Raw genomic sequence first — 26,462 nt, 5'->3', positions numbered from 1 at the left:
TCATAGTCTGTACCTGAGGGAGAGTTTACATTACAATAACATGTAGTGCATTTATCAGACTTATCCACAGTGACTTACAATCAGTAGTTACTTTGACAGTCCCCCTGGACACACTGTGACATGATGGGCGAGTGTCTTACCCACTAGGCTACGACCACCCCAGTTCCACAAAGGACAGTTCCAGGGCCATCAGTCGCTCATTCTAGTGGCGCGGGCGACTCTTCTCCGTAACACACCCATCAGCCACAGTCATACCAGAAATATGGAATTAAAGGCTCTCAGGTAAGCTTCACTTTTGTTTTTTTTTTCCCTCCAGGAATGCGATCATTCCAGTTTTGTACGAAACGTGATCTTGAAGGGCCGTGCTGAACTATGCGCGCTCAGCATTGTTCACATTTCTGATCTCGGATGACCGTGAAGAATGCTCTTCCTTGGAATCAGAATAAAATGCAGAAAAAATAATAGTTTGTGGAAATGTAAACATACCACTAGAACTGTTTGTCCAAACCAATCAAAAATGTTACATAAAAGGTTAGATGGCGCCGGAGGCTGAGCTGGTCATTATTATTATCATTTTTTCTCTTTACCCTAACCTTCCAGGGGAGGGTATCTATCTAACCACATGGGGGAAGTGGCATGCATGGTTTCTCCTTAAAGCAGAACTGGTTTGACAAGCTCTTTTAAGTTTTTTCTTAAGAACTAACATTGAGCAATAGAAATTCTTGATTGTCTTCTGTTGAAAACACATTTGAGGAAAAAACATGTGAAGTCAGAGGGGCCTGCAGGGCCACAGCTGTTCCTGGGAAAATAAAGGGGCTTGTGTGCCATGATAAATTGCGGGCCTTCCTGGAATATTGGAAAAGCGCGGACCTACTTTGTGTTCGTTGTGTGACAGCATGGACTTAAATTTTCCCTGCGGGTTTTCCTAGTCCTGGTCCGACATCACAGGGCATTTGAGTCATGTGGTCTGCATTTGCTTATTTTGTTGCTGTCTGCCTTTTAAATGTCTGTGCATCATCATGTGCATCACAGACCTTTGCCATTGTGGGTTTACAAGCGCCTTTTAAACAGTAAAACACACAGTAAAAACACACAGTGGCTGCCCTAAACGAGCGAGACAATGAGATGTGTTGCCGGTGGTGTTTGACGTCACACTGGAGGGGTCTGTTTCGCAGGTGAGAAACAAAGGGTGCGGTGTGGAGAGCCGCTATTAAAATGGCAGAGAGGCTGGCAGTGAGACATCTGGTTTTTTTCCCCTTATCACTTCCACCAGTTGGGAACACAAAGACACCCTTGTGCAAACACGGACATCAGCCAGTTGCTGAGTCTGCCGCAGGTAGCCAGAGTGGAGTAAATTTGGAGGGGAGTGCTGTGAGTCAGCGATTGTGCTGTTTACCAGAAGGTCCGGGGCATGTCTGTGCTGGTCTGTGGCTCCATCTGCAGATAATAAAACAATATTCTGCTTCACCATGTCATGTTGGCACGACAGTCAAAACCACTTGTAGTTTACAGTCTCTGCATTCATAGTTTTGGTTTTATTATGGTTTGATTGTGAGCATTATAGCAACTATGGCACTGAGCCTAAATCAAATTCAATTTTTATTTGTCACAGTCCTACACAGCATGATATGCAGTGAAATGCTTTAATTAGTTTTTTTTTCTTAAAGTGAAGTGATTGTCATGCACAGCACATGGTGCACACAGTGAAATGTGTCCTCTGCGTTTAACCCATCACCCTGAGTGAGCAGTGGGCAGCCATGACAGGCGCCCGGGGAGCAGTGTGTGGGGACGGTGCCTTGCTCAGTGGCACCTCAGTGGCACCTTGGCAGATCGGGATTCAAACGGGCAACCTTCTGATTACGGGGCATCTTCCTTAACCGCTAGGCCACCACTACCCCGTTAAAAATATGGAGCGCTTCACAGATTTGCGTGTCATCCTTTCACAGGGGCCATGCTAATCTTCCCAATATCGATCCAATTTTAGTATATGTGCAGCCGTAGCAAGCACAATTTATTAGGTAATATTTTTGTGGCTGTCCTGATATATGCGTTTTGTAAAATACACATGCTTTACTCAACTGAACTGTAGACGTGAATGTTAAAAAGTATTTGGGGAAAAAAAAAACAATAAACTCAACAACAATACATCCAGCCTTATGCACCTGATAAAACAGGAATGTGCAAAATGGTCAGTATGTTATCTTGTGTGTCCTGTTTGAAATATCCAACATATCCACTGACATATTACACTGAGCAAGACACTTAACCCTAAGTTGCTCCAGGGGGGGACTGTCCCTATAACTACTGATTGTAAGTCACTCTGGATAAGAGAGCCTGATAAATGCTGTAAATGTAAATGTATACTGTGTACTGACAATAATCCAATCTTGAATCTGGAATGTGTCATATCTTACTTTGTCAATCAAAAACGACCTTCCAAAACCGGGCACATTTTTCTGTGTGAAAAATTTGACTGAGGAGAGTAAAAAGAAAACATGGCCACCACAAACTTATTCTTTACTGCTATTTGTAAATAACATTATGATTATGACATTATAAATCACAATTTGGAGCACAATCATAAGCATTATAAACATTCCATAGTTAAATTAAAAACATCTAGATCTGGCAGTATAGATTTAATTAGTCAGGGTCGCATCTGCTGAAGCCCACTGGGCACAGGGCAGGAATTCACCCACGGTGGAGTGCCAGCAGACCACAACGCACACACTCTCACACACACACACACACACACACACACACAGTATTCACTCGCAGTGGTAGTAGCTTAGTGAATAAAACAATCACCTATGAACCAGAAGGCCCAAAGTCACAGGTTGAAATCTAACTTACTACCATTGTGTCCATGAGCAGGACACTGAGAGCTGTCCCTTTAACTACTGATTGTAAGTCACTCTGTTGTGTGTGTCTGATCCATCCAGTGGATGTGCCTTTGGACGGCAGGAGTAAACCAGAGAATCCAAATAAAACCTGTGGCAACATAGGAAGAGCATGCAAACTCCACACACAAGTCCAGGATTCAAACTCACATCTTTGGAGGCGCGAGGCCAGGTCAATAACTGCTGCGCCACCATTTGATCCAAGACAATTTATTAGTCTTTGTAATGTTTTTTTAACTAAATATAATATGCTAACATTGCAACGTTATTAACCAAACCAAGCATGCGTTTGTGAAGGTGTGACAGCTGCATATGCCAGAGCAGTTCTGTGACTCAACCAAGGCCAGGGTGGAGATTTCACATATTCTGTGTTCATGCGTCCTTCCTCCAGGCATTTACATCAAATATGCCCGAGCTTCTAGGTTGGGCTTCTAAATTGGCCTTTGGAGGGTGTGTGTGTGTTTCCATGTGTACTCAGTATTAACTTACTAAAAACAAAGAACATCCTATTAGCTGAGCACACAGACATGGTCACGGAAATACGGCGCTTCCATCATGCATTCACATTGACATAACCCTGCTGCAGTTTAATAAAATTTTGATGTGTAAATACATTATAAAACATGAATGGTGGTTCTGTTTAGCAAGCAAATGGTGTATGGCACTACTCTATGCTTAAAATATATATGTATGATACTGTATGTTATAGATTCATTTAAAAATGAAGGCAAACTATGAAGGCTACTATCTTGGTATCTAAACTTGTTATTCACTGAGACTGTATTTAGAACTGAAACTTGGGGGTCTGCTTATTGCTCTAGGCACACAGAGAAGCCATTTTTTTCTTTGTAGTATGCCAAAGGGCAGGGCTTGTAAGAAAATATGACAGAGGATGAAAGGCAGCCTTCTCCTCCCCTTTGCTCTGAGTAATACGATTGTTAAAACTTCTCTCAGAATTTGGGTTCAGTTTAAAAGTTACTTTGGGTTACAAACTTCTTCCACCTGCAAATCACCAGTTCCCTCCATCTTTGGTTGATGATCTGTTCTCTATGTGGTCAAAAGCTGGCATTCACTGCTTTAAAGACCTATACAAAGACAATGGATTTGCCTCTTTCTCACAACTGATTCATAAATATTCTCTTCCTCAGTATCATTTCTTTAGACACTTGCAGGTGCGTAGCTTTGCTCATCATATGTTTCCCACATTTCCCAATCCAAACCCAATCCGACTCTGTTTTAGATTACCTTCTTAAACCAACTCCATCTCTGAAAGGTTTGGTTTCTTTTGTAATTTAATATCAGACAGTAAGAAAAAAAAAATTCTATGTCTTTTTATACTTTTTCTTACTGTGTGACATTAAATCATACAAAACCCTTTCAGTTTTAGGCCTGTTTGTATTCCCAAATTTCTATTTGCTAAATGTCAAAATAATTTTTTTATTACTTTCTTCAAAGTCAAAAGTTTACATATATTTGCTTAGAATTTGGTTGAATTGCCTTTAAATTAAATTTCCTTCCACAAGCAGTTTAATGGAATTTTGGCCTATTCCTCCTGACAGAACTTCTGTAATTGAGTCAGGTTTATAGGCCGCCTTGCTCTCACTCATCTTTTCAGATCTGACCACAAATTTTCTATGGGATTGAGATCAGGGCTTTGTGATGGCCACTCCAAAACATTGACTTTGTTGTCCTTAAGCCACTTTGTAACCAATTTAGCAGTATTCTTAGGGTCACTGTCCATGTGGAAGACCTATTTGAGCCCAAGCTTCCTGGCTGATGTCTTGAGATGCTGCTTTAATATTTCAACATACTGTTCTTCATGATGCCATCTATTTTGTGAAGTGCACCAGTCCCTCCTTCAGCAAAACGCTCCCACAACATGGTGCTGCAACTTCCATACTTCACAGTTGGGATGGTGTTCTCAGGCACTTGTCCGACCTTTTTAAAAAATTGTGATTAGCCTTTGCATGACATAGTTATATGACAAGTCCTTACCTGTAAACAGGGTTGATGGTTTCAACGATTATGAATATCCTGTTTCAACTAGTAGGTTACTTCTTCACTAACTCACCAAGAGAGAACAATATTAACCTCTGAAAATGAAGCAGTTCTTTCACAATACTAAAAAAATATGTATGTGTGCATCAAGCACAAAGGTGGGGCAGTAGGGGTCTAGTGGTTAAGGAAGCAACCCCGTAAGCAGAAGGTTGCCGGTTCAAATCTGCCAAATCCCCACACACTGCTCCCCGGGTGCCTGTCACGGCTGCCCACTGCTCACCAAGGGTGATGATTAAAAGCAGAGGACACATTTCGTTGTGTCACCGTGTGCTGTGCTGTGTTTCACGATGATGATCACTTTACCATGACTGACTTAATCACAAGAATCTTTATAGTGTGAACCCTGATCTTAAATTTCCATAACAGGATTCTTTATGGATTCTAAAAAAGGGTGTAAATGATAAAGCATTGCTGTTTTCACTCTGCCCGGTTCATGAATGGGTGGTAGTAGCCTAGTGGTTAAGACACTCACCTGAAGACCCATGTTCAAATCCTGCTTACTACCATTGTGTCCCTGAGCAAGACACTTAACCCTAAGTTGCTCCAGGGGGGGCTGTCCCTGTAACTACTGATTGTAAGTCGCTCTGGATAAGGGCGTCTGATAAATGCTGTAAATGTAATGAATGCCAAAGCCAATGTGCTGCTAATGTATACATTAAATAAGAAGTCGTGGCAGGCAATGCTATCAACATTAATTATAAAATCTGCAAAATGGTTGGTCATTAATTTTCCATAGCATATATTAGCATAGAAGTTTCCTGACAGTTCAGTGTTTATCACAGTACTCGTCTGTTCCAGGGGAGCAAGAGCCTCTTTTTGTTTTGGGGACAGTAAGCAATATTTTACTGCCACCATGTGGCCACAATGAGTAGATAGTTATTTTTTTGAAGTTAGGGTTAGCTTTTCAGCTTTTCTTTCTTTCTGGAACCAGCACATCGCACATCCAGAGCCCCCTAATCGGATCTATCTTACACCCCAGGCTCATGGCAATGACGCACCCTGCCAGGACAGGGGTCTTGTCCCTCCAGCCCAATCTTGTATCCAATGAGGATGCATTCAATAAAAAAAAAAAATAAAGAGGCCTTTAACTAATCGTCACGTCCAAAATGGAAACTGTTGCGCCAATACGACGCAACACGGCGCGCCACGCACTTTATGGACGCGTTGACGTCACCTTTTTGTTGCCAAGTGCGACGAAGTTGCATGTTGTTTGCATCACTTCCAGCGGCCAACCTTCAGCCAATCGGGCGAAAGGGCCGGCGTTCGTAGGAGACGTTCGTCGCGCCCGCATTCGACGCGTCCGCCCCGGGGGACAGGCCAGCTTTTGACCAACCGACGGCATGGACCCTGGCGGGGCGCAGGAGGACGAGCTGCTGGCGCTGTCGAGCATCTGCGGTCCGGACGAGTTCGTCCGCAGCGGAGCGTCCCCGGCCGGCGTGTTCCGGGTCCGCCCGCAGCTCCGGCGTGAGTTTACATCCGTGCTGAAAAAAGGTGCGTGAAAGTGCCGCGACAGGTCTCCTCATACGTAGAAACGAGATCGGGACATTGTGGGAGTAATCGTGCGCCTGCGACATTTCACACGCGTCTCGCTGCTTCGCTCGGACAGGTGACAGACAGACGGAACACTGCTTATCCTTCCTGCCCCCCGTGGTCGTGACCTTTGAACTTCCGGCGGACTATCCCGCTGGCTCCGCCCCCGTCTTCACGTTGTCCTGCCTGTGGCTCTCGGCCAGTCAAGTGAGTCGCTTTCTCGCGTCCCTGTCCTGCTGTTTCAATCTAGAAGCTTGGTTTAGAAAGCATGCAAATAAAGCAGCATCAACCAAGGGTTTATTAAAATTAATAAAACTCTTATTGGAATTCTGTTATTTCGAGACACTTTTCTCGCGATTTATGGTCGATCAGAGACTAAAGGACCATGATTTGTAGAACGTGCCACGCCTATCCGGGCAGAGTCCACGAGTCATTTTATTACCACGCTTGTAATCACATTGCATCCCAATCCAAAGCAGAAAAGGATTCTCAGGTGCTGAAAATACCTAACTTTTTTTGCACATGTTTATCTTGTCTTGTATGTCCTGTTTGAAATATCCAACATATCCACTTACACCTGGTTAGTGTGTAAATACATATATTTTTTTCTTTCTTTTATGATTGTGTGAACCATTATGTTAATACAGTATACTGTGTATACTGTTGTACTGACAATAAACCAATCTCGAATCTTTTTTCCACACATTCTCTGTGAATACAAGTTCTGATACAAGTTCAATTAATGTGCCGCAGCTCTCCACTGTGCGTAAGCATCTGGGAGAACTTTGGCAGGACAGCGGGGGTGGGGTTGTCCTCTTCTCCTGGTTCCAGTTCCTGAGAGAGGACCTCCTGAACCTCCTCTCGATCGACTCCCGCTTGGAGATCCACTGCCCAGAGCTGCCCGACGACGTGGCAAACAATGAGGAAAGCCACCAACCTCAGGCCAGCCCCATAACTGGCCCGACTGGTCCGCTGCTCTGGCAAGAGCTTGTCCGATACAATGAGGAGTGCAAGCAGAAAGAATTCGCCGGACACGTGCATGACTGCGAGATCTGCTTCACGCAGAAGTACGGCCTGGAGTGCCATCGGTTCACAGGGTGTGGCCACGTCTTCTGTAAAGAGTGCATATGTGACCTTATGAGCATACATATCAAGGAAGGACGAGTGTCCATGCTAACCTGTCCTGCAGTAGACTGCACCTCTGTGGTCACGCCCTTGCAGGTATGCGTTGCCAGTTTAGCACATTGGCTCTCACCTCTGTTCCTGGAGGAACCAGCCTTGCTTGCATTCTGCCAGATTTATTAACTCTTTCTTCCTTGGACACCTACTAGGAGAAACTCCTTTACAGTGGCCAGAAAACCGAGGTGAACCTTTTGGAATGTCATTGAAATTGTTTTCATTTGTCAAAAAATGCGATCTGATCTTCATACTTTTTCCACTAGCAACTTTACCGTTGACATTTTATGACAAATTAATGCAGAAATCCATGACATTCCACTGTATATTTTACTAGGGCGACCCTTGGAATGATGTTGCATTCATGAAAACAAGCCTCCACAACCAATTAGTGAAACTATGATAGTGGCTTTCAAACCACATCTTCACTGATACACAGGAGGTGTCACAATTTATTGTTAAGGGTCAAATGTCATCTTTGAGGGGAAGAGAGTTAATACCCTATGAATAATTGGAATGGAAACCTTACAGCAGGGGCTCCTGAAGGAACAGGACTGAGCAGCTGTGGACATGAATAAGAGATTTGTGTTTTCTGTTTCTGTACACATAAACTCTGACATGATTTCAGGTGAAGGAACTGGTCGGGGAAGAAATGTTTGCTCGTTACGACCAGTTCCTGCTGCAGAGCACGATTGACTCCATGTCCGACGTGGTGTACTGTCCACGCAAAACCTGCAGCGCGGTCGTCCTCCTGGACACCGATGACACGTGGGCCCTCTGCCCATCCTGCGCTTTTCCCTTCTGCACAAAGTGTCGTGAGGTTTACCATGGAGTGTCCCAGTGCAGGACAAGAAAGGACAGCTTAGATGAGGAAAGCGAAGAGGAGGAAGAAGAAAGAGGCTCCAGTGTGTCTTCTCCAGAGAATAAAGGCGGACAGTCTAAACCAGTAGTTCCATATGTGCCTCTTCCATTGGACTTGGGTATAGAGAATAAGCATGTGTCACTTAACAATCATTTTCAGAAACGTCATTGCCTAGAAGGCCTCTACCAATCAAACATTTTGCTTTTCAGACTCTCGTATGGCCCTCTGGAAAGACTATGAGTTGTCTAGTAAAGAGAGGAAGAAATACTTGGAAACGGTGTATGGGAGAATCGCACTCCGGAAGGGCCTGGCTGATGTGCCCAAACTCTGGCTGAAGGAGAATGTCAAAAAGTGTCCCAAATGTCATATAAGAATAGAGGTGAGTGTGTGGGAATGGAAACCTCTTCAACACATGGCCCAGTTTGATCCATTGACCAATCAGCAGGGGTGGTGGTAGGCTAGTGGGTAACACACACCAGAAGAACCAGAAGACCGCAGTCACAGATTGAAGCCACATTGGGTCTAGCACCCCTGCTGGCTGGCTGCAGTACTATGGATTTCTTGCCCGCTGTGGTTCTTTAATAACACCGCCTGTCTATCTATGTCTCTTCGCAGAAGAACGGTGGCTGCAATTTTATGTCCTGCACCAAGTGTCCTACTCATTTCTGCTGGTTGTGCCTTGCCATTTTGGACATCAACGACCATGGTTCTAGTCACTTTAAATCCAAAAAAACGGACTGCACCTTGTAGATCTTAAAAGTCAAACAGGAAAACTAGGGGTGATTGCAATTTTAACAAGAATTTTAAGCACGCTATCTTTGTGCAGCACTTTTGTTATGACACTGCATTTTCTTTTGATTGTGCTCTCTAAATAGATTTTGATTTGATTTTGAAATTGAATCTGAAATGTTGTTAACTGTTTCATTGAACTCTTCTGTTCTGACATCAGGTGAGATCCTACAACTCATCTCTTCATCCAAACCAACCACTTGTTAGCCAGATACAATTCCTTCCACATTACCTCCTCACCTTCATTATATCCATCACTATTAAATTCACAACATCTGGTCTCATTTTTAATCTAACTAATCTATATAAACATATAAACACACACACAGTGAGTGAGTGAGTGATTAGTACATATGTTTGCACTTGAGAAGGGCTCCCATTTGTATTTCTTGAATCAGACACACCCATGTGCCACAACAGGAAGTGGTATGCATGCTGGGATAAACTTTAAACCTCATTCAAACACGGCAGGTTAAAACAACATACGTCTGACAATTGTGAACTGTGTTACTGGAAAGAAAACACAGAATAGTTGACGCTCTACCCCACCCTTGTTTTAAAAAACCTTGTTGTTGCTGACGATGATGCTTTTCTGTCTAGGACTGTGATTGGCTGGTGTATGTTGAGTTTAATCAGTGCTTAGCATTAAATGACACGACATATTCCTTTTATTAAATGCACATAATAAAAATTATTCCACAAACAGGGAACTCCAGCAGGGATGTCCTCAGCTTTAAAGGGTTATATTCGGCACTTATCAGAGGCACTTATCCAGAATCACTTACAACCAGTAGTTACAGGGACTGTTCCCCTGGAGCAACTGGGCTACTACCACCCTTATCATAGCATCTCAGGCCTCGTGGGCGCTGGACTTCTCCCTGCATCTTGGGGCCTGTGTCAGGCCCACCCGACAACCCACAGCATTTCTCATACTGGAACAAAGCGCCCTTTCAGAGGTCTCACAATAGTTATTATGCTATTAAGTTTTTCATATTTTCAAATTTTTATTATGTTTTCAATGTTTACTGAATAATTTATTATTTTGATAACTACTGTTTCTGGTTTATTACAGTTACTGATGATTATTAACAGATGAATTAGACTAATAGAAATGTAATGCAAAATCAAATTAAAAGAGTTTCTTTTTAATTTTTTGGTGTGTTACAAATAACTTTTTGCAGTTTTTAAAGTATATGTCCTTTTTGGTGGCTTGTTCAAAAGGATTTGTTATGTAACAGTCATTGTGTGAAAGTGACTAGTTGTCAGCGCTCTCTGGGTGCTGCAGACACCAAAAAGTCAACCTTGTACAATCGCAATAACAGATGTGGCTGCTACAGCTTCCAAAGTTTTGAATTCAGGCTGCGGTCACCATGCACCGCCGCACATTTTTATCCTTAGCCACCAGATGGCGGCAATTAGCCACACCGACCAGTGACGTCACATGACGCAATTTCCGCTTTGCTATTTTCGTTTGATGGCGCTGGACGACGGTCCTGCAAATTCAGGTATTTCATATTGTTCTGGCTTTTCATATTGTTTAGCGTTAATAGTAGACACGTGACAGTGTTAAGCCGTTTACGTTTGGATACACGAAGATTTGCGTTTATTTAAGATGACCATGATCATTCCTACTGCCTGCTGCATGCTGTGTTTTGATTAGCATGCTAGGTGCGCAACGTGAGCTAATCTGATCTTTGCCTGCGTTTATTTTGAGTACTATTGTCGATCATCTATGGTATTTGGGCGTTTTTTTATTGCATCAGCGCAATGCTTGCGCGTTTGAAGTTTACCTTTGTGGTTGATAGGGTGGTAGTAGCCTAGTGGTAACACTCGCCGATGAACAACAATACCCAGGTTCAAACCCATCATACTACCATTCTGTCCCTGATCAAGACACTTAACCCTAAATTGCTCCAGGGGGACTGTCCCTGTAACTACTGATTGTAAGGCGCTCTGGATAAAGGCATCTGATAAATGCTGTAAATGTTATGGTTCTGTTTTCCGGCATTAGTAATTCCATTTTAGGTATAATTAATCTGAAGAAGCCCATACATGTTTTGTTCCCATCAGTATGTCTAAGAGAAAAGTGACATTTGAGGATGGTGACGGAGAGTTTGGTTTGGATGAGGAGGCTCCTAAAAAGAAGGTAAGATTTTTTGGCAGCAGGCTACCATGCTTATATATCTAATAAATATCATTTGTATGCACATATGTTGTCTGTTTATGTACCTTTTAGGTTTGTGAGGTGCTAAGTGGTCCTGGCTCCAGGTTTAAGGGCAAACATTCATTGGACAGTGATGAGGAAGATGAGGGAGAAGATGGCAATGCAGACAGCAAATACAACATTTTGGACAGTGATGATGTGGACGGTAGGTTTTAATTTGGATTAGTTCTGTATTTCATCCTCATTAAAAGTTGTAGATTATGGCTGATAAAACCATGACTTTGTCTTGTTTCCAGGGCAAGAAATGGCAACAATCGATTATGATGAAGGGGTGTCCATCACACCCTTTAACTTGAAAGAGGAGATGGAAGAGGGCCACTTTGATTCAGAAGGGAACTATTTTGTAAAGAAAGAGGAGATCATTCGGGACAACTGGCTTGACAACATTGACTGGGTAAATTTACATAACTGTAGTTACAGAATATATTTATTATATATCAATTTTAGTAATGTGTGTTGGTCCCCCTCATCTAATGTCATTAGGTTAAAATTAAAGAACAGCCTGTAAAAAAGAAGAAGGGTCTTGGTGCCAAGAGAAGACGAAGGCAGGGAGATGAAGATGAGGCAGAGGAAGAGAAACAGAGAGAGGAGAAGCAGCAGGATGACAATGACGAGGAAGAAGATGAGGAGGAGAAGGAGCCACCAGAGGACCCACTGGCTAAATACACAAAACATCAGCTTATTGAGGCAGTTGTTGAAATGCTGTTACCTGGAGAAACCGTTGCTGCAGGACTTCGCCGACTCGGAGGATTGGGAGGGCGAAAGAAAGGAAAACTGAGAGAAGCAGACGCAGCAAAGGAAGAAAATGCAAACAGAGACACAGAAAAGCTTGACCGCCTCACTGCTCTGGCTGACAGGCTGGTGGGGAATGGGGAATTTGAGATTTATCAACAGACGTATGAGAAGCTGGCCTACAAGCTGAAAGGAATGAATCATGCACAGGGCACAAAAGGCAGCCGTCGCACTGAAATGGATGAAGATAAAGATGAACTGGATATGTTTGCAGATAACTTTGATGAGAAGTATGGAGAGGATGAAAAAACTGAGAAAGATGATAAGAATGGTAAGTTGTTTTTGTTTGTATATTTTATTGTTGCTATGAATCTGACTTAAAATAAGAAAATGGCCCCTTTCTGTATTGTCATGTGATATGTACAAGTCGTATAGTCGTATGTGTGACATTACCAGGTGGGAGTGGATATGGGCGACGTTGAACAACACAAGAAAACTCGATAAATTTGTATCAGCACCCTAAAACATCCAGTTTATATACTGCAGCTCCTACTTACCACTATATGTAGTACATCTTTCTTAAAATGTACCTGTTTTTTAGATAATTCTTATTGCTTTATTTATTATTTATTTTTATTAAGCTGCAGTCATGTAAAGAAGATTTCGCAATTGCTGCCTATTGGCTTGCTGCAGTACAGGTATTATTAGTCTGGTAACATTGACAGGTATTTGGAAGGAAAATGTAATATGTCAGATAATAATTTTTTACTTTAAAAAAAATACAATTAAAATTGCACACAGATGCTACCTTAAATATAGGCTTATACTGGGTTTGTTCTTCTTACATTTACAGCATTTATCAGACGCCCTTATCCAGAGCGACTTAAAATCAGTTGTTACAGGGACAGTCCCCCCTGAAGCAACTTAGGGTTAAGTGTCTTGCTCAGGGACACAATGGTAGTAAGTGGGATTTTAACCTGGGTCTTCTTTTTTGTCACCAAAAAAAAAATTTATGAGGCTATTTTTAAAAAATTTCTCACAGGGGAGCATACCCATGGACCCTGCTACACAATAATGATGATCAGGGTTATACACAAGCTTATTATATATCTGGACCTCCCGGACATGGAAAAAAAATTCTCTATCACACCTGTGTCTTTGGTTGCCATTCTTTGACTGTTGTCTCCCTTTTCTCTTATTTTCCAGTAACTGATGAGGTGATGTGGGAGTATAAATGGGAAAACAAGCCGGATTCGGAGCTTTATGGGCCCTTCAGCAGTAATCAGATGCTGGTAAGCACTTTTATGTGTACACATTTATAATAATTGTATTTCATACATTGTATGAAGTTGAATTGATTAGTATCGTGTTGTGATTCACTATGTGGGTCTGTGAGTACCATAACTTCATCTACTTCTTCCTCAGGACTGGGTGAATGAGGGCTACTTCAGTGATGGTGTATACTGCAGAAGAATTGACCAGGAGGGTGCTCAGTTCTACAACTCAAAAAGACTGGATTTTGACCTTTACACGTGACAATTTATTGTGGCGGTGTTCAGTTATGATTTCTCAAAAACCATTTCCTTCTTATAATCAGATTTGTTGAAATTCTTGTTGTTTACAAGTCTATTTGGGCTTTTATTTTTAAATAAAACATTGATTGTTTCACACCCACAAACCGGTTTTCTGTCATATGTTTATTGCAGATAACATTAAATAGTTCCACTCTGCCTGAACTTAGGTTAAACAACTTACTTTGAGAACTGAATGTAAGACCTTAATGTAATAAGTGCTTGTGTTCATTGTTTGTTGTGTTAAAACCAGATAACTTTGTTATGCATGTTTGCAGCATTGAAAACCAAAAAAATAAAATTGCAGCTTGTTATAATATAAGTTAAGTTCTCCGCCATAAAAAGTCTTTTCGAAAATCCCCGGCTCGGGAACCGTACGCTCGTTCTTGTCTGCTATTGGCCAGTTTTCTAGCGGCGCCGCGAAGGCGGGCTTTCATTGCGGATTCTGATTGGTTGCATCCGGCTCTCTGCCCAACCATTGTCGCGTTTGATTGGCCGCCAGTAGTCCTCACGCGCAGACGTCTGGTACGGAGTTAAACCAGGGCGCCGTCCGGTGTAGATCATGCTAGTTTCGCCGATTTATGATGTTTGATGGACTACTCGGCGGAACTCGTCCTGATACCAACTACTGAAAGACCCGGTAGGTGACATTCGCAACGTGCGCTGTCCGCTCAGCCGTTATGGACGTATGTGACATAATTATTCCGGGTAGTTAGCGATAGCATCTGTCTGGCGACCGCACAGGGTTAGCCAGCCTCATCGGGACGTGCGTCTAGCCGGGGGGGATTATTGTGTACGTTTGTTATTGTGCACAAATATGTCAGTGAAATACCGTTTGCGTTTCTGCTCGTCGCTGTACGCCGCTGCGTTTTGTTGTTGAACCAGTGCGACACCAGAGCAAAATGCAAACAACAAAAACAGCTATTTATTTTGGCCACTCCGTTACCATTTCGAACGCACGATATGTACTCATATATTCATCTGGTGGAACACGGAGTCATGTCGCCGTCTATTTCTGAAGAAGCATATCGCGTCGACCGAACATAGTAGTCACATTTGAATGCTCTGTTGTGGCAGCATGCAGGTGAGTGTAACCTTTTCATAGCTAGATAAATATTCTGTTGTTTAGCGCTGGTTACTAACTCTAATGTTTAAAGTGCTGGGAGAAGCTCCTGCATCAATCAGACCAGAGACATTTGTGCCCCTTCAGTATGCTCATTATTAGAGAGGGTCAAATCTTTTTTTTTTTTTTTTTCTAAATGCTTAGACACTTAGAAATATGGTTTAAAATGAAATTGTCTTCATCATCCTTTAGCCATTTGGATTATGGATGCTCATTTTTTAAATGTAAAATGTGTCTGTGGTGGTGGTCTCGTTTACAGCAGTATATGCAGATAGGGGGACATACCGGGAACATGTTGACCATTACCCCTGAGTTGGTCCCCCAGATTGTCCGTCCAATGGAAGGAGATGCCCAGAGCTCACTCCCTTCCCTCTGCACCCCCTCACATGGGGATTCAGACCCCCAGATACCCTCTCATTCCTATCCCTCTTTCAGGTACTTTTTGCTGGCCACACTGTGTTTAATGTTCTATCTATAACATTTCTCCTTTTTTCTATTCTTCTATGCTTACTGGTTGACTATATAAGGTAATTATTTCTGATTATTTACACTATTATGTTCCCATTACGTTCTTTAATCTTAATGTAGGGCTGAGGGATACATTTTCATGAAAGTGACCAGCTCTGTCTAGTTGTTATGGAGGAGTGGAAGAGGTTTCCAGTGGCAACCTGTGAACCTCTAGTGCAGTGGTTCCCAAGACAAGCCAGGACCCTCCCCAACCACAAGTCCTTGCCACATTCACACATTAAAAGATTATAATGATTAATTACAAACTTTTGTGTCCAATAAATAAATAAATAAACAAACTGCAGTTGTAGGTTTTTGTTCTTATTTTCCTTATTTTACACTGCAGGCTAAATAGTCTATATTAGAGCTCTTCTCTTAAAAAATTAAGCCTGACCCAGCCCGAGAGACAGAATTCAGCCTTGAGCCCAACCTGACCCAGCTGTTATGCACACAGTCACTGTTCTTGCTGCACCATTTTCACCCAGCCATGACCCTGTGAGTGCTTGCAATATTCAGCTTTTTAAAAACCCAGCTTTCTTCCCACACACTACGATAGGGAAAGAAAATGCGGCATTTTTAAAATTGCAAATCAAATTAAACATTTGTTTTAATATAACAAAATTACAACATTCAAAACACTTTATACCAATAATCAAAACAAATATAGAAGCCGGCAATCATCCAGAAAAGTCAGGTACTATGACCCGATCCTGACTAAAATGATACAAATTGAGTATGAACTCGATTTAAAGCTCTAGTATATAAAGCATACAAGATAATACAAACTTTACATGTAATGTTTACAAATAAAATTTTGGTAACCTTTTGGTTACCAAAATTCTACGCCCCCCTGCGATCTGTGGTGCCCCCAGGGGGGTCACGAACCCGAGGTTGGGAACCATTGGGAACTACAATTCCCAAGAGAGTTAAGGCAGTGCTGGAAAGTAATAGTGGTCACACAAAATACTGACAATTTTGACATTTTTACTTTTGTTGCCAGCGGTTTAGATTAATGGCTGTGTGCTTAGTTATTTTGAGGGGACAGGAAACTGACACAAGCTGTACGCCGACTACATTTTATCTTTATTGTTGTCCCAAGGAAAGATATAATAAAATATTTTTTTTAAAATATCAGGGTTGTACTCACTTTTGTGAAATACTGTATGTTTCCTTTAGTGGCATCAGGTTCAGATTTAAGTTTCTTTGCTAAAAACATCTAAAACAAGTCATTAGGTTATGTTTTTTTGTGAAATCAAGTGTAACATAAATGACGTGCATGTTTACGGTCAAAACAATTGATCATTATAATAACCCAAGTGCCAACATTTTTTAATAATATTGCCGACCTCAGTTCTATGGCATTTACATCAACATATGCATTTAACATGTTTTTGTGTGTATGAATATTCATGCACAATATTCATGTCCACGTCTGCCAGTGTATTGCGTTCACAGTGTACTTTAATGAGGGGAGAAAAAAAACTTTTGGCTTCCATCAGTCAACCACTATAATTGTAAGTCAAGTCTCAAGTTAATTTAAATTTATCTGAGTATTTATTGCAACACTAGCCAGCATCACATAACCTGCCACCTGATCTCTGCTATCCAGGTTCTCAGGGCTTAGCTCACGTTCTATTAAATGTGACTCTGAAACATGATTTCTTTCTCTCAATGACTTCTTTCTACTACTAACTGTTAGTCTAAACATACATTTTTGACGAATGCATTCAATGCATCTAAAATAAAGTACTTGCCATCTTCCAAAGTTTTGGCCAATGGAAATGTTTTTGCTGTGTTTGGTTTTGGTTTTTGCAGAAACCTCCCAGGAGCAGGAATTCCATGCTTCACATCTGTACATTTTACATTTTCCTTCCTCAGCTGTGACCATGGGGAGCAAAGAGGAGCTAACACGAAGAGTGGGAGGCAACGGGCATCTCGGGTTCAAAGCAGAAATGGGACTAAACTCATACCTGCTCAAGTAATATCTAATATCCAGACCCAAAAGGATTACAGCATGGTAAACCTGTCATAATTCTTGTTGCTTGAGCATTAAAAATTTGCATGAGATTCATAATAATCACTTACATGAGCCGACCTGGCTATACTGCAGGATGCTTATGTGCGTGGTATTGAATGAGGAAAATATTCATTAAATGTAATTACATTACATTTTCACTGAACTCTCATACTGCAGTTAAAAGAATGTTCCGGAATTAAGTTTGCATTTGACAGAATTCCAAATGTCCTGAAACGTTTTCCATCACAAGTAAACAGTATGTTTGTTAAGTGTTTTGATTTTCCATTTGTCCCCAGACCGTATCAAGATCCTGTGACAAGACAACACTAAGCAGGTTGGCCAAATCAGACCACCCTCGATCACTTTTTAGCATCCATGCATGTTGTGTTTTCTTTTTCCTGAATACTTATCTTTCCTTCTTACTAAAGGCACAAAGATCTTCAGATCCAAAAGAGGAAAAAGGCTAAAGCCACTACCATGAGAAGAATGGATGAAACCACTACAGGGAAGCAGTCAGAAATGGAGAACTGCCCTGAAAGCCCACCACCAGTCAAGCGCTGGGTGATTGGCCCCCTTTTGCATTCTTTCAAGTCCAAGATGGCAAGTTTTACCGAGATTGTTATGAGTCCTGTGCGTCTTTTCAAACCCAGTGATACACCAGCTATAGCCGTGGGGTTGACTGACAGGGAAGCTGAAGGACAAGTGGATGTTGTCTCAGGTTTTCCTAAAGAAGAAGGTCACTGCATTGTCGACAAGCGTTCCCACATCACAAAGATGCTTGAATTTGACTACAGAGCAAATGACTTGCGTACAAAACAAAACCCCAATGATATTTTACCACTGAAAGCCGCCTCCAGTCCGAAGAAGAAAGATGTTTGTGAGGTGGCTAAGTCCAGTTCTGTCAGGGACCATGCCTTGCCAAGTGTCTTTGAACACGAGGGTGTCAATTGTATGTCACATGGCTACAAAAGAGATGGAGGGCATACAATATCCTCTAGTCCTTCATCATCAGTATTTTATACCCCTCCAGATTCATTTAGTCTCACCGAAGGTGCCCTAGAGCAGCCAAAAGACCATGAGGGAAGAAAACAATTAGACAATCAAGGACTGAGTGTCTTCCCGGAATTCTGTTTGCAGAAGCCTCCAGGTGATGTTGAAATGTGCGATGGAGAGCTCAATAACAAGAGCCAGAGAAGCCTTTCTTCCTCAGTAGATGAAGAGATGTTAGATTGTGCCTCAGCAGGTCTTTTCAATCTAGTTGATGGATCACCCACTGAAAAAAGACAATTAGAAACGAGAAAAAGACAAAGAACAAGAGCTCAAACTGAAAAAGAGAGCAACGGCAAGGCAAAGAGAACAAAACCAGTAGCACTTCAGAGAACCAATGGGGGGAAAATTCAGGCAAATAACCACAAATGTGGCAGAGTAGACAAACTGGTAGAGCAGCTGGAGATGCTTGAGAAATCATCATCCCAGCCAACAGCGACCCAACAAGCTGTTGAGTTGATGGAAAGACCTGATCGAGAGAGACATCAAAAACCAGAAGCCATGGAAACAGTGAGGCTTTCTGACCAATCAGAAAATCTGTCTACCTCAGAGATCGGTTTAAAAGACCAAGGGATGGAAGGGATGTGTCCTGTTGTCAAGGAAAAATACTCAGGGTCTTCAGATTTTTCCACTTTACCTGAGTACAGAGTAGATAGTAGTAGCAGCAGTGTTAGAAGTATTTGTAATGCGGGTAGGGACAAAAGAACCACCAGAAGCAGAAAACTGAAAAGTGCAAACAGCAATATGTTTGTAGGCAGCTCACCAGCGAGTGAGTGTTGTGCCACTGGCAAGAGACTTCTTATCAAGCTTACCTCAGAAGGAAGGAAGAGGAAGAACAATCCTTATTCGACAAAAGGCCCAAGCCAGAACGGGACTTTTTCTAATGCTGTGGGCCACCTCAGTGAGTGCAGCCAAAGCGACGCAGCATGTCGACCAGGATGGAAGGCAAAGAGAAGTGTTGATGTTGGCAGGACATGTGTTGCTGATGCTGTCTTAGACGCTGAGGTGAGAGTGGGTAAGATTGGAACAGTTGGTGAACGCACTCTGGATAAAGAATGTGCGGAGTTTAATCATACCACGCCCATCCGAAGAGAGTTTGGCCACAGCAGTCAAAGTAAAGAACCAGGTCTTCTGCAGGAACCTGAAGGGGAAACGTGTACACAATTGCCTTCAGAAATGGGCTTAAAAAGAGTAAGAGCGACCAGTGGAAAAGTTGATGATTCGGGGGATGGTCACAATGAGGCAAGAAGGTTTCCACGAAAAGATAAACGCACGAGAAAGGCCTACTCTGCGAAGGTGAGAGGTCCAAAAGAAGACAAGGAACTTCTTGATCAAACGGAGGGGACCAGTTCTGCCATGCTGTCAGGTAGCAGCTCTAACCGGCTCCTCCGGAGCTTCTCCTGCCCTGAGATCCCCTCTCTCCACCACCCTGAAAGGCCCTGGTCCTGTCCTACATTTCGTCCACATTACAAAACCCCTCCTGTCCCCCAGCAGCACCCACATTCACCTCCCCATCCGCCCCGTTCACAAAAACGCGTACGCAGACACACCGTATGTAGTATGGAGATCGAAAGGGAAATCGCACCGCTGTGTCTGCGCAAGGAAGTCTATCCCACGGGTAGCGCAGGTATCTACGGTAGCCCCTCCCCCCGAGTGTGCTCCAGCTCCTCCTCCTCACCTGGTTCCTTTACAGCCCTCGTCTCGTGCTTCCTGTCTAGCCCCCTAGCTTTTCTGTCGAGGAAACTTGACCAAGACCGTAGCGGTGAGAGTTCCTCGCCCCCTCCGATCCCAGGTTTTCCCCTGTCCTCCTCCACGCCACCCTCTCCCTTTTTGTCACACTTCTCAGCCCAGCATCTGCCCACTGGCTTCACTTCTGCTGCCCCTCCCAGACCAGAGCAGTCCTCAGCTACCTTATCCTCACTTGGCAGGTAAATTGTCAGAATCCAACTGAACATGTATTTCGTTGTTTCACTGCACATGCATGGTGTTAGGCAAGTGTACTTTTTATTTTTATACCTCTCTCATTGGGAACGTGCACCGGTGCTGTGAATTATTCTTATTCCCCATTTTCTTCTCTCATGCAGTGACCATGCACAAATTCTGTCAGAGGGTGAGGACAAGCAAAAGTCAAGTGAAGATGAGGTGGTAGATGAAGGTGGCAGGAGTGAGTTCAGTCTTCAGTCTACCGAGATGCCTGAGGAAAAAGCGCATTCTGATTCTGAGGCAAAAGTAAGTTAAGTACTTTCACAAGCATTCCTTTTTTCCCCGCATATCAGTCACACCAGGATTTAGTTTTTGGAAAGCAACTTTAACAAAGAAACTACAATGAATGTTGTGAGGAATGTGCATTGTAGGGAAACATAAAATTAGATTTCAGTCGTACATGTTCTCGTGTGAATTAAGCAGATTGTACATCGTTTTTTTTTTTCCTTTCTTATCCGCTCACATGATTTTCATTTATTAGGGCTTTGAAACATTTCTCCCCCTTTCAGGTGTCTAAAGATTTGGTGTTTTTTTTTTTTTGTTTTTTTTTTTTTGTTTTTTTTTGCAGTCATATAACACCAGACAGGGGCAGCGTGGCAAAGTGTCGGCCATCCGGATCCGCAAAGCATTACCCAGGCCTCTTAACAACCTGACACCCATGGGCCTGCCTAAAGCTGTCAGGTCTGTGTTCATATTTTTTCATGAATTTGATCCAGTTGATGTGTGCATACAAAGTAATCTTAGTCATTTTACTTACAGAGTGAAAAAGAAGGTGTTCAGTGTGGAGGAGATCTACACCAATAAGAATTTTTCTAAGCCGCCAGAAAGGTCAGAGGCTTCTCATATTTTTGTTACTTGTATGTGGACTTTCCGTGAATAAGCACTAACAATTGGTTTTCCATATGTGGACCTTCAGTCGTCTTCAGACCATCTTTGAGGATCCTGTCAGCCGACGTGATGGCTCCATGTCTCTGACTGGATTAAAGCGAATGAAGCGATTTGTGGAGTTTCCAGAAGTGGGTGTGGCAAGAAAGCCCCGAAAGCCTCTGGCTGGTACCTCAGGAGGTATTCAGAAGAAAACAGGAGGGGGCGCTGCTGTTGGACGACCCAGACGTGGGACTTGGTGTCCCTCTAAAGATGATCCCACCCTGCAGGATCTTGATTCATTGCTTTGTGCCAAACTCAGCCTGCTTGATTCTTGGTTGGCAGCTGATCAGGCTGTCAGTTGAGAAGCGAATCTAATCAGGCGGCGGTTTGCTGTTGGCAACGATGATATTTATAGCACTTGGGTTGATCTTTTTATGTTACCTATGTGTATATACTTTGTGTGTGTCCATGGCTAAATTTGTCTTGAATTTCTTCTCCCTACATTTTGCTCCTACATTGTTCTGTGTGCATGTAAATGTAAATATGTATGTATGTTTTGCAAGCTATAATATGTATGTTCTGTCTTGAGTTATAGCTTACATCAGTTCTTGCTGTTACATCATTTATTACCCCTCTATCAATTGCCTTTCCTTGCCATTGAAACAATTAAAATGTGTATAATCCCAATAATCAGTGTTCTTTAAATTGATTGTCCTAACACTTTGAAAGTAAGAGACATGCGTTCTGATGTCCAGTGAACATGTGTGTCTTACACCTTTGTGTCCATGGGTGCCTTGTGTGTTGATTACGTATGGCTTTTTTTTTTTATGGTTATTCTCATTTTTTTTATTTTTATTTCCAGAAGCCTTTACTTTTCTTAAATGAATCTGATAGGAGATGGTTGATTGTTTAATGTCAGCGCAATTGTGCTCAGGATGCTTGTATTGCCCTGACCAGTTTCTGCTATTGTATTTTCTCTAGTTCTCTACTCGAGCATTTCTTTGGTAATCATGGTTGTATTTTCAGTTGTCATTTCAAAGCAGATATATCAGTTTTCATTTAAAATGAAACCCGTTGTTTACAAAGACTACAGACTGTTTTTATTGGGGTTTTGAGACATTTATGACATCACTTTCTGTATCAGTTGTTAAATTTACTCTGTACCATGATAACTTTGATTTATTGTGTACTGGTATTGCACAGAGAAAGCATTTTAACCGTCCAAATTTATTGGAGGAAGGTAATTGTTCTTTTAGTATTTATAAAAATGTGCAGTTTTTGTTCTATGTATATTTGGTATGCTGTTTTTGTAGTTTTCTTTTTATGGTGTCCATTTTCTGTAACTTGTCATGCCTTGAAAGACTAGTCCCAACTGCCTTTTTTTTTTTTTTTTTTTTCAAAAAAAGCCTTTCTTTATAAATAAAAAATAGCATTGAAAACATACATTGCAATACAATGATATAAAAGCACATTTTCTTAAATGATCATACATGTTAAAAAAAAAAAAAAAAAGTGTAACCAAATTATTTTCAGTACTTCTGGTGTGACTTATTTAATAAACTTAAGTTTATTGCCACACCAAGTGCTACAGGAATGTAAAATTATAAAGTTTTGAATGTAACATTCGTTCAATAAATTAAACTTATTACATCTCCTCCTTTTTCACAGCTTACGTGTGTTTGACCTATTGTCTGGTTCTGGATTCCTGCTTTTCCAGCACTGTTTAGATTGCAGTGAGGGTTCAGACCCATTTCCACTCTGTAATGTGGTTTTATGTAAGATTTTGAACTGCTTCGCTGTCAATCCAGAGGCATTTCATATGGGGGGAAAAAAGCCACACCACAGGTTCAACTGACTGAGTAGAAAGCGAAATGAATTAATGTTTGCATTTAACCATCTCCTGGTTTCCAATGTAGAGCCCAATAAAATGCTCAGTCCTTGAGAGTAAAGAGATAAGAAATAAAAATAAACAACGGCGGTGTGAAAATGAGAATGAGCACCCAAACCAGGATGGACAGTATTGCCTGTTTCTTGGCCTTTGCAGCATATGTTTCAGCACAGTTGGCGCTTTCCTCATCAGTTCTTCTCTGTGATCTGTACTCTTCTGCCTGTCAAAAGAAAAAGTGATAATATTAGCTGGACAATTCGTTATAGGATGTATTATTATGTTTATTATTTGTTACCAGTGTTACAGTATCATTAATATGTCTGATGGTCGAAAATATGGAAGCTGGAAGATACGATTTTCCAAGAAACGTTCCTACTGGACAGACTGGACTTGTGTCTAAAGTAATGCAGCTAAGTGGCAATGCATAAGTAGAAGAAATGTTAGTGACACACAACAGCCCCATGCTTAGAAATTCTGAACTATAACTTCTGCATGTTGCACTTGTCTCACCAAACCACCCTTTTCTGGCCAGTCACAGGTTTGCTTTGGCTATATGATTAGCCATGGGATCCTGTCAATTCGACATTTTTTTTATCTTCATTATGTAATGTCCCGTGGTGATGTTCTGTCTTGTTTGTGTCTTCCTTTTTGTAGGAGGAGCCTGTAATTACAGAACTCCTCCCATACCTGACGCAGATTTGCGCTTTTTTGTCTGAGTGAGGCTGTTAAAGATGCCGTGGGTCTGCTGAGAAGAAGGAAGAAGGGAAGAAATTCGCCAGACAGATGCCCTGCACTTCTTCGTGGCCTGACTGCTTTGTTGTCTTTGTGTTACGGCTTGAATTGTACTCCTTTTGATTTAATAAATGAAATGGTTAAAGCGTTTGTGGTGTTTCCCTCCCTCTTTCCTGATTGCTCACGTTCCTGACCTAGACCATGTCCTAACAATTATTAATAACGTTTGCCCTTTAAGATGCTGTCGTAATTACCTTGACAGAGTATATCAAAGCCTTAATGCCTAGGCAGGACAGTCCACATATGATACTAGCGATTGCCAGTTTCCTGTGGTTATTGACTCTCCGGTTTTCCACATTTCGGCCTGGTTCTCGGTACTCAAGCATTCTTCCCTCATCGTTCTCTGATGATGTGTCCATGTTTGCCGACAGGGAAGAGGGGGGGCCTGTCAAGAAACAGAACAAGACAGGTCACCCAGGGGTCAAACAATAGTGTCATTTACATTTACATTTACAGCATTTATCAGACGCCCTTATCCAGAGCGACTTACAATCAGAATTACAGGGACAGTCTCCCTGGAGCAACTTAGGGTTAAGTGTCTTGCTCAGGGACACAATGGTAGTAAGTGGGATTTGAACCCGGGTCTTCTGGTTCATAGGCGAGTGTGTTACCCACTAGGCTACTACCACCCTGTGGTAGTAGTGTCCTTGTCAAAGACTCACACGAGACCCTTTGGTGAAAGGACAGTCTTTCATCTTTTACCGAAGGCAGCAATGGTACAGTCTAATGGGTTTTTTCCACATTACTAGTTTGTCCATCATTTACATTTACATTTATGGCATTTATCAGACGCCCTTATCCATAGAGACTTACAATCAGTAGTTACAGGGGACAGTCCCCCTGGAGCAATTTAGGGTTAAGTGTCTTGCTCAGGGACACAATGGTAGTAAGCGGGATTTGAACCTGGGTCTTCTGGTTCATAGGTGAGTGTGTTACCCACTAGGCTAATACCACCATCAAAATCAGTCAGGCTACCTACTATCACATTCTTATAATAGAACAAATGGACGGTTTACAAATATATTAACAAATATACTGATTGTACAGTATGGTTCTGCCTTTATCTTGGCAATAGCACAGGAGCTTGAATAACAGGTCGGGCTAAGCGGACGTGATGAGCCGCCTCAGACGGGAATGTTCTGGGAGAACATTTTTATTAAATTTATTTTAATTTTTTTCACAGACTTTTGTTCCAAGACTTAAAGACTGCTTTCTCTTTCTTTTCTCTTCTGCGGTGGTCACCAAACTCAGAAAGTGTGGGAATGAAAAGAGGGGTGATGGGCTGCTGCGGTTTCTTAATCATCAATCAGAGTTAAAAAAAATCTGGTCAGTTCAGTCACGAATCGTGTGTAACTACCCCGGTGTTATCTGTGTCAATAAACCGAGACTGCTCCCACCTCTCTTTCCTTTTTTTTTACGTGTCTGACTTTGCCTGGCACAAAATCACACATCAGTTTCCTTATCGTTTCCTTGTTTGGTTTCACTCCTTGAACGTTCTTTGAAGTCATGTCTTTTGTTTTCAACTTTAATAGCAAATAAACAAAAGAACTTTTTTTTTTGCCAAACATATTCAAAAAGACTAAATTCTTATTCGTTAGAAAGGGGAACATAAGAACAACATAGAGCAGTTCCTGGAAGGGTAAAGAAACTCCGCCAGATCTAAACCTGGGACAACGAGCATAATCTAATACGTGTTCATACTCACAGACTTTTATAGCTGGAATTTTCTTCAGACTTTACAGTCCAGCTGCTCTCAGGTTTCCAGCGATGGTGAAGAGTTTTAGTTATGGGTCTCCTGAGGACAGAGTATCTGTCTCCTTCTGTGTCTAAGAGGCAGTCACCCTGCACAACCAGTTGCTCCAGAGAAGAAAAGCCTCCGAATGAAATCAAGTTCATGTGAAACCTCCACACCTCCCTCTGTAAAGCCACATTCTGGCGCTCTCCACCCACGCAGCGCTGTCTCGGGGACTTCAGGGTGTTCCTCTGTCTCTCTTTCCCAGTGTCCCTCAGTCTGGTTGGACTTCTTCTTGCTCCCCTTTAGCAGACACAGAGTCTCTCTTCCTGTCTTGTCCGTTCATGCCTGCACACATTCCTTTTCTCTGACTTAAGGAGAAATATGTACTTTGCCTTGAGGCGAAAGAGGCAACCATTTCCTATGAGCACTTCCTTCTTCTGAATGTATCTGTTGCACTGCACGTCGAGGTGGGGGGAATGTGAAAGTTGGTCAAATGATCAAAAACCAAGGTGTTGCATGGGTGTCTAAATGTTTGGCAGTGATTTGTAACATGACCTTTTTGACCAGATAGCTAGTTTGTCTGGAACTTCAGGTATGGAGCTACACACCCTCTATTTCAACCTGAACCACTGGCACACTTCGAGATAAGGAGTCACGTTTT

The 26,462-nt window shown here is 42.1% G+C and overlaps 3 protein-coding genes, 1 long non-coding RNA gene and 1 other non-coding gene across 7 annotated transcripts; 3 read left to right on the top strand and 2 right to left on the bottom strand.

Moving 5' to 3' along the window:
- The first annotated feature begins 97 nt into the window (after positions 1 to 97).
- On the top strand, positions 98 to 10,468 carry LOC114793705 (E3 ubiquitin-protein ligase RNF14-like). Of its 2 annotated transcripts, XM_028985808.1 has the most exons (7): positions 98 to 282; positions 6,184 to 6,449; positions 6,565 to 6,695; positions 7,242 to 7,709; positions 8,293 to 8,644; positions 8,736 to 8,905; positions 9,142 to 10,468. In XM_028985808.1, the coding sequence occupies exons 2-7, from the start codon at positions 6,299 to 6,301 to the stop codon at positions 9,274 to 9,276; spliced, it is 1,407 nt and encodes a 468-aa protein (XP_028841641.1). In that variant the 5' UTR covers positions 98 to 282; positions 6,184 to 6,298; the 3' UTR covers positions 9,277 to 10,468. The 2 variants fall into 2 exon arrangements, with proteins under 2 accessions (XP_028841641.1, XP_028841640.1); XM_028985807.1 differs by lacking the exon at positions 98 to 282 and having other exon boundaries at positions 6,136 to 6,449.
- LOC114795020 (U6 spliceosomal RNA) lies at positions 1,902 to 2,008 on the bottom strand. Its single transcript, XR_003750427.1, has one exon. It is a non-coding gene; the product is annotated as a U6 spliceosomal RNA (small nuclear RNA).
- A 268-nt stretch (positions 10,469 to 10,736) lies between the features above and the next one.
- cd2bp2 (CD2 (cytoplasmic tail) binding protein 2) lies at positions 10,737 to 13,949 on the top strand. Its single transcript, XM_028985809.1, has 7 exons — positions 10,737 to 10,820; positions 11,386 to 11,461; positions 11,552 to 11,684; positions 11,776 to 11,933; positions 12,023 to 12,602; positions 13,478 to 13,563; positions 13,697 to 13,949. The coding sequence occupies exons 2-7, from the start codon at positions 11,387 to 11,389 to the stop codon at positions 13,805 to 13,807; spliced, it is 1,143 nt and encodes a 380-aa protein (XP_028841642.1). The 5' UTR covers positions 10,737 to 10,820; position 11,386; the 3' UTR covers positions 13,808 to 13,949.
- Positions 13,950 to 14,343: 394 nt separating this feature from the next.
- Positions 14,344 to 22,783, top strand: prr14 (proline rich 14). Of its 2 annotated transcripts, XM_028987423.1 has the most exons (9): positions 14,344 to 14,482; positions 15,225 to 15,400; positions 17,351 to 17,489; positions 17,786 to 17,823; positions 17,918 to 20,464; positions 20,621 to 20,765; positions 21,088 to 21,200; positions 21,279 to 21,347; positions 21,436 to 22,783. In XM_028987423.1, exons 2-9 carry the CDS (start codon positions 15,231 to 15,233, stop codon positions 21,746 to 21,748), a joined length of 3,534 nt encoding a protein of 1,177 aa, XP_028843256.1. In that variant the 5' UTR covers positions 14,344 to 14,482; positions 15,225 to 15,230; the 3' UTR covers positions 21,749 to 22,783. The 2 variants fall into 2 exon arrangements, with proteins under 2 accessions (XP_028843256.1, XP_028843257.1); XM_028987424.1 differs by lacking the exon at positions 15,225 to 15,400 and having other exon boundaries at positions 14,356 to 14,482.
- LOC114794700 (uncharacterized) lies at positions 22,764 to 26,205 on the bottom strand. Its single transcript, XR_003750372.1, has 3 exons — positions 25,772 to 26,205; positions 24,261 to 24,451; positions 22,764 to 23,494 (listed from the first exon to the last, which is right to left on the bottom strand). It is a non-coding gene; the product is annotated as an uncharacterized LOC114794700 (long non-coding RNA).
- Between the last annotated feature and the right edge of the window lie 257 nt (positions 26,206 to 26,462).

Source organism: Denticeps clupeoides, chromosome 7 (assembly GCF_900700375.1).
Source record: "Denticeps clupeoides chromosome 7, fDenClu1.1, whole genome shotgun sequence".
Classification (NCBI taxonomy): domain Eukaryota; kingdom Metazoa; phylum Chordata; class Actinopteri; order Clupeiformes; family Denticipitidae; genus Denticeps; species Denticeps clupeoides.
This window is presented reverse-complemented; position numbering and strand designations above follow the sequence as displayed.